Source organism: Schistosoma haematobium, chromosome ZW (genome assembly GCF_000699445.3).
Source record: "Schistosoma haematobium chromosome ZW, whole genome shotgun sequence".
In the NCBI taxonomy this organism is placed as follows: Eukaryota; Metazoa; Platyhelminthes; class Trematoda; order Strigeidida; family Schistosomatidae; genus Schistosoma; species Schistosoma haematobium.
In genome coordinates, this window is record NC_067195.1 from 32,188,456 (window position 1) to 32,201,482 (window position 13,027).

At 29.9% G+C, this 13,027-nt stretch overlaps 2 protein-coding genes across 2 annotated transcripts in view; one reads left to right on the top strand and one right to left on the bottom strand.

The window, feature by feature from the left end:
* Window positions 1-7,639, top strand: part of COQ7_1 (ubiquinone biosynthesis monooxygenase Coq7) — a gene marked incomplete at its 5' end in the record, with an annotated part of 80,815 nt that extends 73,176 nt beyond the window's left edge. Inside the window, one exon of the mRNA XM_051218721.1 lies at window positions 7,358-7,639. The remainder of the gene's footprint in view (window positions 1-7,357) is intronic.
* Window positions 6,483-8,787, bottom strand: MS3_00003308 (uncharacterized protein; the record flags this gene model as incomplete). Its single annotated transcript, XM_012940836.3, has 1 exon — window positions 6,483-8,787. Exon 1 carries the CDS (start codon window positions 8,742-8,744, stop codon window positions 6,483-6,485), a length of 2,262 nt encoding a protein of 753 aa, XP_012796290.1. The 5' UTR covers window positions 8,745-8,787.
* Between the last annotated feature and the right edge of the window lie 4,240 nt (window positions 8,788-13,027).

Sequence of the window (13,027 nt, forward strand, 5' to 3'; positions counted from 1 at the left end):
TTTTAGTTATACACAACATATATATATTCAATACGCTGTTAGCTACTTCAACATTATTGAATCCCTGTACATCAACATACACGTACACATTTGTATATGTTTACACTCATGCATATAGTCCATTGTAATGCAACAGTGTGACGCAACTGCTAACTTTTTCTATTACGAATAGTTTAAATGACATGCTGTTTTGTTAACAAATACTATGAGGTTAGTTTTTTCCTTTTTTAATTTAGTCGATTGGTCAAAATAAAATCAATATGTGAAAATACTGCAAATCAATATTAATCTCTACAAACTTATAATACATGATGACATTTTATTGGTTTCATTTCAGACTTGTTTTAAAAACATTTTTGACTAAACAAGTAGTTTTGTGGAAATTCTTACCTAAAGAATAACTTTTGTAAGTTTTAGTAAGATTTATATCAAGAATCAAAGTCATTGTAGCGTGAATTAACTGACATTTAAAGAATTTCATTCACTGTATCATGTTATTGAGCAAAGACTGTTAAACCCAGAATATAAGTGTTCAGTTCAGCCTGAGGTTTTAAAATGTAGTATGTGATTTCATGAAAATCGATGAAAACTTAATATAATGTTTACTAATTAGTTTTTTTTGCTTTTCCTACGAATATCTTGTTGATTTTGAATTGTATATAAGACCACTGGTTATTTACCCGATGAAACGGTTCATAAAATCCTCGCAAAAGAATACACTTTAATATTGTATTTCCTCGATATCAGTTCAAGGACGTGAATATCTTTCTTTAACCAAGAACGATTTCACATTTTAAACTTTTGTTAGTTTTTTATGTAGCGTGACACGTGACTAATATAATCGGTAAACTACAGTCTCAGTTCCAACTACATTGATAACACAATCTACGAGTTTTAACTGGAATCTTTACAAACCTATATCAAATGTGATCAGTAGTGGGTATATAGTTTATAATAACTTAGGTATTAGGTTTTGATTTAAAAATGAGACTCAGTAAGTAAAAACACTTTCCAGTAAAACATATTGAGATTTTTCTATATTTTGTCATGAGACTTAAACTATAGTTAGTCGACCTACTCTAAAAGATGCTATCATAAATATGCTCAGATTGTACTTGAAAAATTGTGGTTATTAACTAAGTACCTACTGACAAATATTCAAACTAATATGGGAATGAGGTCGATAAAAGTAAGTATTCTAGAATTTACAAAATTATTACTCCTGAAATTCATGTTATAAACAGATTTGGTGAAATGTAATAAGTAAAAATGATTGCCATAATTTATTAACGCTTTTCTGCAAATAACACATTTTGAAGACCCGAGGAAATGTTTCTCAATTTCTCTGTAGTTCTTTTTTCTAAGTCACCCGAAACCTTATATTACATCACATTTATGGTTCACAGCAGGTATAGTATAAATATCTATATTATTTCTGATATTCTCACGTTTCAGTTTATTTATTGTAAGTTATATACATAGAATGTATTGATTAAACTTCAGATGATCAGTATATTGACTACACCATTAAGTAATCGTTATGAAGAAGTAACAAATGGATACTGTGTTGCTATCACTACACAATCAGTGCACTAGGAAGCGTTTTACAGATTATTCATTGAAATATTGCTTAAAATATCCTATGAGTGGATTTTAACTAATCACTTAATAATTCTAACCCCCACTCTTAGTCAGTGGTGTCAAAATACTCGTAAGATGACATATTAAAGGCGTACATTTGGGTACAGTATAATCTGTGTGGAGAAATATTGGTTTTGTAAACAATAAATGTATAAAACAGACGTCCAAACCCGTGAAATGTGTACATCTAGATGGTCCTTTGTTCGATGTTATAAAATCTGTTCTTTGAAGATCAGTCTTGTGAAGAAATTAATAATCTAATCTTTTCAGGCATTTCAGCACTTTATCACATCATTTATAGTGTTATAATATTAATCAATATTTAAAAAGTATTATTCAGCCTAAACAAAACAAATCACTAGACAAGGTTTGTCATCAGCCCAAGAGCTCTAATAAACTTATGAGTATCAGATAACTGTTTGTATAAGGCATACATTTCCTCGCTTTCCGCATCAAACATGACTAAACCTAGGATATCCACTCCTAACATCTTGTATATTACTTCTGAAATTTAGGTGAATTTAGGTGCACTTATTCTGTAATGAAAGCTAATTCTATAGGTTATTGATCATATAAATTAAAAAAAAACATATAAATTGAACCACACAATGTTTATTCTGATGAATAGCGTCTTATTCTTCCATCTTTATATAGCTTTGGATAACAGAATAATCGCTAAAGACGATCAGATTGAAGCAGGTGTAAAATGAGTTTCTGTCCTAACTTCAATATAACAAGTACAGTTATCATTACTGCACAGTGGTAATCATCTGTAAATTTAAGTTGTGAGTTGCTTAAATAGTGTAAGGTATGCAAAGTTCCTTTATAATAATACACGTGAACCATTTGCACATGTACTTTAGAAAATAATGTTCAATAAATCCTTATTCATCTGATGTGATGAGGAATTTGGTATTTTTTAGAACATGGTATTCCGATTAAAACAATGATATAATTCTGTAATAGTTATTCATATTCATTGAAACTAAGTCTTATTTAATGTAATTTTTTAGATAGTCTGCTTTTCAAAGTTTCTAAATGAAAAAAGTGGATTCATTTAATATTTTCTTCAAACATTTTACTGTTTCTGTTAATTATAGGTAAATAATAACAAATAATAAGATATGTGACGCATGTCTGTTTTAACTAAACATCAAAATGAAATTTAATAAAATATAATAATAATATTTAGGCCATTCTTTAAACATTATGGGCCGAATTATATTGACAGTTGTTAGGTCAAATAATTTAGAAGTATACCTGTTTTTTAAGATGTTTACAAATTAGCCAATTTCCACAGGAATTTGCTATACCGGAGGTGAGATTAAATTTCTATGGACTCATCAATTCTCTAGAGATTTTAATTACAGATTTTAGACGAGTGTCAAAACGACGTTAAATGTAGACCTGAAATCCTGACTAAAGTAATGAATTATTGTTACGAGATTATGAAAAATTGGTGAAGGCATTATGAATTCCATCGACAAAAGAAAACTTATTTCAAAGTTTGATGTACATTATCGGTAAGAGTACTATACTATTCTGTAGAATTTAAGTTTTATGTAGAAATCTGTTTCAAGTTATTCGTCGATAAATATAAAAGAAATGAATTGTATTTTAGCTCACTATACAATTCGACATCAAAACTGATATTGTAGGAATTCATTAAGCTACTGATTATATTTGTTTATCTATACATCATTTAATATATGTTGCAGATGTCTAATTATCGCTTATTTCAGTAAAGGGCTAATTACGGAAAAGAAATATCTGATAAAATTAACTAAAGTATTAAGAGGTGAAAGCTGCTTTAAAACTTGACCTTAACTATAAATATTAAATTTACAGTTTCAAACAGATTTTATAACATTATATTTAAAACACGTATGTATCAATACACATGCACTTCATAGTGATCAATGTTGGAAATTTAAAACACATTGTACACTGAAAACCATTTGCTGCTTCGCCATTCGCTACAGATTTTCCGTATTTTTATTTTAGCAACCCATTAATGGAGTTTTCTATCTGGAACAGATTCACCAAAGGTTCTCTTGCACTTTAGAACTGAGTAAGAATTCCTCACAACTATACCATTTACTTATCAAGTAACTCGGATTATATATTCATTTGTATGACCGCGGAAGTTATGTTACAAATTTAAAGTTTGGAATGCTTCTCAAAATGGTTTTCAAATGAGATCGGAATTTAATATGCTCTTAAATTATGTGATAAGTTTGTAATGAATTGAACAGGTTTTTATAAATTTTAACACCTAAGATAAAATTCTATTCTAAACCAACGTATTTATTAATTTCAGGCATTTTGAATGTTGGTATAAGGACGAAAAGCTAGTTTACACATACATAAGTGATGAGAAATGATCCAAAGTTAAAAGTATTATTCACAGTAATTCCTTATTCTGTCAATACTGACGCAACTTTATGACTACTTAGAAACTGTCTATTTAGAAATATATAAGTATTTAGGATAAACATAAGATATTACTTTCAGTTAATAACTCATGTGTTATAATGGAAGCCAATTAGTTAGTTAAAATAAAATAACTGAAAACGTGTGTGAAGTTGGCCTAACGATTGCATAAGACCCTTTTTGTTTGCAAGATATATATAGTGATATTGAAAAGAATTGAAATTACAATACTTTAAAAGTTGTGACCATAAAATGTGATGGCAAGTAAACTCATCTAGCTGCTCAAGAGATGGTGATTAATCCAGAAGAATCTATGTTAGAAAAGTGGCTACTGTTGTAACCACTCACAATGAAACGTATTTGGCAGATACGGCTACTCAATAGTGCTAGATATATAGAGCACCATACATCAATCAGTAGCAATAACTATTCCGTAAATGTCAGAGACCATTAATTTCCATTCTGTCTCACTCACTGAAGAGTTCAACCAACAGAGCAGCTCAGAAAATCTCACGATCTGGTGTTTAGTTAATCAAAGTCTATTATGTGTACTTAAAGAAAAAGTAGCTTTTTCAATAATTTCCAAGTTATTAATAACGCAACACACAATCGTCGTAGAACGCTCATCACCTAACCATTTTCGATAATTCCTATGAATAAATGTTAAACATTTTGTGGAAACAAATTAATAATCCGGAAAACAAAGTTTGACAAACATATAGAAAATATAGTGAGGTATCAGTGTGCATTTATGAACATAAGTGGATTCTTCAGAGGGAATTCAGCTAATGTTCAGGACTTAAGATAACTTCGATTAACATTTTGCTAATGATAGTTATTAGTTCATATGTTTATTCTAAAATTACAGAATCCATATCAGTATTCAGACTTCGCAACATATAAAAAGTAAGGGTATATTATTCTAAAAAATGTGATTCATATATTTATTTAGATTGATCATTTGTCAAAAAGGTGGTAATCGTGTGAAAAAAGTGTAATCAGAGGTGACAACATTTAAGAGTACAGTTTGATATCCGAGTATACAATATAACAGATATCAGTTTCGAAAGCAAAGAATTACTTTGATGACCAATGTAAGAAAAACAAATGTACTCCAAGAAAGTGGCATAGCTACAACATCATGAGTATTTTTGGAATGACAAATGTTGGACAGGATACGGAAGTTAGGGACCATTATTTTCTTCGTAAGAAGACTGAGATATCACGTATGCGAAGTGTTATTCCGGTCTCAGCACAGTATAAATATGTTCATCTACAACTAAAAAAAAGAAAACGAAAACCAAGAGCACGGAACAACGACAAAAAATTACTGTGATAGGTCTTTGGTCAAATATGTTCATTATTCTAAGCTATCGAATATACACTTTTATAATAAAATAGGCGGGTTATTGTTCCAGGAGCCACTTAGTATGTAACCCAGAAGTCGGGGTGACTTAAATATCTATATTGTGTCCTGCTGCGAGAAAGACAAATCACAGAAATATTTGAGTACTAAGTCTACTACAGAATGAAACCTGTAAATCTGCTTCACATACATGGTAAAATTAAATCAAGATAATGATAACCAAATCAAATCCACCTAAATTTAGCAATGGTAAATTCCAGATTCCACGATGAGCAGTATAAGAATAACTTGTTGAGCTTCATACTGACACTGTATTGTACATGAGTAAGATGTTTATTCTTATAAAACTAATACACTACCTTAGGATTATTGCCATTAAGTAAGGATCCATGTCATCCAAGATTCCAAAGGATTAAATAAATTTGTAAATGAAAGTAATTCAAAAGGACTATTTTGACAGTTTTTAAAGCAATTTTGGGATCCTTCTACAATTCTATTGAACTTATTGCTATTCACTGATTCTTGAAGATATATTGAAAGAACTTATTACATGAATAGCATATTAAGGGTACATATCTTGTTTCTTTCAATAACTCAACAGTATGTACTGATTACTTCTGTTTACTTTAAAAGCAGTGGTCCTAAAAGCCTGTGTAATAGGTCTGTCACGAGAGCTAGTATAAAACAACCAACTAAATAATAAATTAAAATTGTTCATCTTTATTTATTTATTTATTTCTAGAGTGTACTTTTCATCTTAATGCAAAACATGTATGTAACACTATCTAGATTACAAGTTTCGAGGAACCATTCCTTAAAAGTTTACATGCATCACTGACATACAAATTTGTTGATAATATAAACAAATAGATAAATACATATATCATATAACATGGAATTGTATATTGCTACAAATGTCACCTGATTCATTTATAAGAAGAAGAATAGAATGGGCATATGTACGAATAGTAGTAGAACATTTATTCTTGGGAGGGAAAATAAAAGCATTTCCTATTTTAAACACCGATGATCAACCTCTTGACTAGATCACGGAACCATTGGAAACTTCGTGATGCTTCCAGTCACCTTTCATGTATTCACCTTGTTTATTTACTGGATTTGAAAGTTGACGAATAGGATTTGTACGAGGTAGATTACGTACAGATTTAGATTTGTTATCAATCATTAGAATGAATACATCTGTGCCATTGTTAATTGACCGTTTAGCAACTGAGGTATCGTTATAATTTTGAAAAGTCCTACTCACATTACTATCAGTATTATCATTATTTGCACTAGTATTATTATTCATAGTAATATTGCTATGACTAAATAAATTATTTGAATAAATACTTGACTTGGTAATGACTATTCCATCCATTTGGTTTAAATTATTGTTTCGAAAATAAGGCAAAATGTGATTACTCGCTGTGCGTTTTGATAAAATGTTATCATTATTATTATTATTAGCAGTATATGGATATCTCTTATGCTTTTGCATAATATACCTATCTAAAGTACAATATGCCTCCGCATTATCTGACTCAATATCAGTAAAGTCTGTCTGACTGCCAATACTACGTCTCTTAGATAAATATGTTTTTTTGTAGGGATAATGATTATTTCGTTTATCAGAATGTTGTTGATTGTTATGTTTGTTTGACTGGAGGATGTTGCATAAGGCACCATACGTGTTTGAATTGGTTGGTTTTGAATCTTTAAGACTTATAACACTACAACGACATTGTATAGTCCTGGCATTTATAGAAGGGTTGTTAGTTATTTGCAAACTGCTCCACGAACTACGCGTACCATTCGTACTATTTCGAGTATTTTTACTACTGATAATAAAATTTGTCATATTGTCACTCGTGTATGGGAGTAATTCCTTTTTTTCACTGGTTACATATGTTTTAGGTTGTTGGGCAAAAAATCCGCTAGAAACTGAATTAGAACTGATTTCTTCCATATCACCGTCATAATTATCGTCGTCATTACCATTCACTTCATCACCGTCAATCGACGAATTCTGTTGACCACAAAAATGGAACAAGCTAAATGGTGTTATCTGCGCAACTTTTGTTGATAATGGAATTTTAATGAAACGATTTTTTATACAATATAGTACAATTAATATAACTACAATAAAACTAATTGTGATGATTGTGCACCATATTATTAATATAATTGAAAGAGATAGTGTATGTTTGCTTTCCGTTTGTATAGATGTCATTGTTTTCAATTGTTCAATAACTGAAATATTTAATAATGAGGATTCTGATCGTGATTCTGGTAATGATTGTTTATTTGAAAGTGAGTTCATTTCAGTTGAGTTGTCTTGATCAATTGCAGTTAGATCAGATTGTCTTAAACAACCGATCCCATCTTTGATTAATGGACAGGTATATGGAAATATCATACTTAACTTAAGTGAATTGTATTGTGATGTTGGCAGATCACGTTTGTTTGTAAATACTATAATAATTAAATTATCCGGTTTTGTTGGAGATCTGTCATTCATATCATTACTGTTACTCACATCATTGTCATCAATTAGTGCACATTTATGACATTTTGTGTTTAAATTAAAAGTAATCGGTACTGTATTGTCTAGCGGGTTTAGACGAATAAATACAGGTTTATTAATTTGTCCTATTGCTTCTTCTACATCCGATTGAAAGTATTTTCCATTCTCCACATAATCGTCTGACAAATATAATGGCGTTTGGCCGCTCTCCATTTCAAATGATCTTAAATGCTGTAAGTCGATTAAACTATCTGGATGCATATATACCGTATTCAACAAACGTACATCAGTAATCAATCCACCCAAACCTTGAAAGCATCTCGCATCTAATCGAAGCATATTCAAATTTAAATGAAATTCTAGTTGACCACTGCGTGATAGCAGCGTACTCGTCGGTGATGATGTTTGCAATAAATGACTCAATGCACCGGGTACAATTCCTCGAACAGATTCTTTATGACCTAGAACAAGTACACCAGCTTCTGTATTTCGTTCACAAGATATCATCTTTAATTTTGGTGACTTTTTATCTTCGTTTGAAATACAATTTACCATATCCTGAGAATCGTGTTCTATAAAGCATTTTATGGGACACTGATGAATGAGAAGAGAATTATAATTTGGATCTTTTGTATCCAACACATAATTGCTGATGGATTCATCATGAATATCTGAACTGTTTGATATTAAACGTTCTGAGAAGTGTTTGCTTGTTTGACAAAATTTTATGGTCAATAATATAAAGACGCAATTAAAACTATGCAGGATATGATTCATTGTAATAATTCAGAAATGACCCAATAGATATTAAATTTATTACCTAGTTGTGTTCATCCAATACGAATTTTTAAGCCTCCATATTTCCAAGCTGTTTTATAGATAAGTAATAAAAACGGTGTTAAATAAGAGCAGTTGCCATTGTTTTTGTCATCATGTTATTATAACAAAGTAGACGGATCCAATATATTTATAAGTACATGATTGCACAGGTGATTAGAGTTTAAATCGCAATTGGTTGATACTTCTCGACCAATCAAGTATTTGTAACCTTAAGGTGGACGACTGTAATTACAGTGAAGCATAGAATTGGACAATTAGTTATTTGCCAAAATTCGACAACAGAGTGAATGTAAAGTTATGAATATTTAAAGTAACCCATAGTGTTTTTGAATAAATAAAATGAAGGGAAGAATTTTATTCATGAATATTGGCAGGAAGTAATTCACGCAACTTCAGAAAAAAAACATTCTGCAAATAAAAGGAAAACAAAATAGGGTATTACAAAATAAAGTCCAAAGTCATATCTCAACATTTTTAAAGCCGTAACTTAATCAAACACAAATCAGATACCATGATTCGATTACGCATTGCTAAAGAAACAACCAATACCATCACTGAAGAAAAATAACACTTAAGAATAACGAATGGACGTGAACCTCACTAAAAAAAATAAACAATTATTAGGTCCTCGTTCAAATTAAAATAACCCCTAACTTTATTTGTATAAATCAAGCTGGTTTTGATCTGTAATAATGAAATATCTTGAATTAACTTATCGTATCTATGTTATGAAGGGATTGTTTGACTTTAGACCAGACTAATAATTTTACGTCATTTTGACCAGATATATAAGTCAAATCCTGCGGACTGAAACTTATATTTGTAATAACTAGTTCTAAAAGAAACCTAAATAAAATCCCACGAATTTTACACCATCGGATCTACAATAAACCTTAACATTCTCTTCATGTTTTCAATTATTAGAGACTGGGTTGGTATTTAAATCAAAAACAGATAAAGTCACTAACTCCCTGTATATATTAGAGGCATCTATAACATTATTACATCACAAAAATCATATATCGTAATTAATCTGTTAATTAACGTTAGATTTCTATATTTTCACGTCGCTGAATCTGAAAGGTTCATGAATGTTTTTTACATAATTACGCATACGTTAACGAAAGTATCTTAAATTCATTGTACTTTTAAACTGATTCAATTCAGCAGTTAAATACAGATTCATTTACTTGGCTTTGAATCTAATGTTTTTATTTGAATGATGGTAATACTCATTTGTCTAAAATGAAGTAATGTAACTTCGTTTTAGTCCAACAGTGAAGCCACGTTTTTAGTCAGAAGTTTACTGCACGAACACGACAATTTCTAAGAATACTTAATGACTTAAAAATTCATGACCTATCATTTTTCAAATTATATAATATCACCCATTGAAGGTGATATTGAAAATTGTGTTAATAGTAACGAACAATTTGAAGTCATAATGAAGTCATGTAATTATCATTATTAATTTAAGGTACATAAAGTGAGAAAAAGATACATCCACAACATCAATGTATATATAATAGACATAATGTATTTTATCACGTTTTAAATGTTAGAGTTAACCGAACAAATCCAATGTTGAGTAATGAGAAATGTCTTATGAAAAACACAATTATCTCAAAAGTTTGGGCTCCGATGCAAATCACATGCTAATATGCTAAATACACCTAGAAGATAAATGAAAAAGTTTTAGATAGAAAAATGTTGCGTATATCATTAGCCGTTCAAGATAGTCGAAATTCAAGAAAAATCATAAAAAACAGCTATGGATACCACTGTGGTGTTCGTAAAAACCCTATGGGTAGTTGGGACAATATATATCCAATTGTGTTTCAATTAAGTGTTGAGCCTTATCATTATAACATGAAGTAAATAGTTTAACATGATATACTTTCTATACCCATCCGTTTGTTTCTTACGCATCTTGAATAAATATATTGACACATTATAAATGGCTGTATGCGCAACAGACATAATTTCTGCTTTGCATTCCGGTCTTCCTAAACTTTAGTGATTAGATTTCCTATCGTATTTTACTTGCTTCATGCTGTCTTGTAAACATACTTGTTATCGAACTAAAATTGAAACTACATATATGACTTCTGGCTATAAAAATAAAATCGAATTCCTACGTTTAGTTTCTAGAACATCTGTGGATTTCATTTTTACTTTTCTGTTTGTTAACTTAATCAACATTCGAAGGTTTCATTCTGATCCGCGTATATAATTATGTTACCTACCAATTGATAAATGTTAAACTCAAGCGAAACATAGGTCTTTTGTTCTCATATTTTCAATGTATCTCCACATTACATCAGGTCCAAATGAAAATGAACTATTTGAATTTTGCACTAGTGAAAAGTTGAAGTAGCGAAAACAGACTGAAAGTGAAAATGGTGTGTGTTACAAATAATTATCTCACTAGTATTTTCTCAGATATTTGTTTAACAAACAATAAAAGATAATAATTTAAGAAATAAAGTGAAAAATGATAAAATGAATTTGAACTTCTGGCTGACAACTGATTAGGCTTCTTAATCTATTTGATGCTGGATCCTGTCATCAATTTTTAAAAACCCGTTTTAGGTAATTCAAAAACTTCTTTATTTTGATTGACTATTCAATGAATGTGTCATTTACAAATTAGCCGACTTAATCCCAGCACTGTACTTCCATAAATACATACCCTTTTGTGATAACTCTCTCAATTAAACTAGTATTAACATTACACATCTTATACTATTTTGCTCTAAAAGGAAAACAATTTCACATTGTTCACTGAATGAATGATTGCAACGTAAATTAAAATTTGATCATTTATACATTTAAATTAAATTCTTATTTGTCCATTAACAGGTTCATATATACAATTTTTTTCTCAAAAAAGTTAGAAGATTTAGTTATGACAAACATGTAAGTTAATACACTCTTTGTTCACTGTATTTTCTGAATAGATCTTGTTTGCTTTTGGTTTTTGAAAACGGTTTACCTATCCAAATTACACCCTAGAAGTGGGTGTTTTATGTCAACTGCAATCATCAGTAAATGTATAACGCACCCAAGTTATTCGTTTTTTTAAAATCATTCAAGTAGAATAAAGTTACCTTAATAGGATTTAACCAAAACGTACAAGATTATATTTGACACAGAAATCCAGGACCCCATCCTTTAAGTCAATACTGTCATTGAAATACAGGATGATAATTGCATTGTTCTACTTTAACATTTTTAGTTACATCACCTACAAAACAGATGCTTTCTTCGTTAAGCTACATTTTATTAGTACACAGTAACTTTTATGTTTTATTGTTCACTTCATCATCATCACTACATTTTTAACTAGTTTAGTAAATTATCACAACAACAGACAACACTTTTGCTTTGTTTTACAATACTTTTGAAGGCATAGATAATTCATTTAGTACAAATGAACGGAGAATAGCAATAATACAACTTAAAAATATTTACATGATACTGAATCATTCTTTTGGATAACATATATTATCACATATATGTATACATATATATCATACTATATCAGAGATACTAAGTAAAACTAGCAAACCTTGTGCGTCGACTACCTGAACTAAAAGATAGCAAGATGAACTACTTAGGCTTCTCTTTTGCAAAACAAATATTTTCAAATAGTCAGAATTGACAAATTAAAATGTGCTTATTAGTCAATATTAAGTAAATTATATGTCAAGTATAGGTCTATACAACTCTTTATGGCTCGTTATTTCTTTTCACAAGAAAATTAATTAAAACTAAATTAGCTACTATCAGTTTTCACTTTTTTGAGTATTTCTATTAATAGCTAGAAGTGAACTACAGAACCTACCTTCTCATATTCCGATGTTGTTGACTGAATAAACCTGTCGTATAGTATAAATCTCTACACTGATACACGAACCTAGCTTAGACAACTTGAAATGTTAAAATATCATTCATAAGGTTAATCAATCATGTTATTTATTCGATTTTACTGATTAGATTTTGTATTTTTCTATCACTAATTTTTATGCAAATATTAGTCAACATAAAAATGAAAACCTTTCAGAGGTGTTTGTTCAGACCGTTTATAAACCAACAGTGACTAATCAACTCAGTCACGAATATCAATAAATCCGACATGCAATCATGTACTGTTAACAAAAGTACTTAACAGTTTAATTCGTTGCGCAAACGTATATGATAAATATCAGATGGGTTTT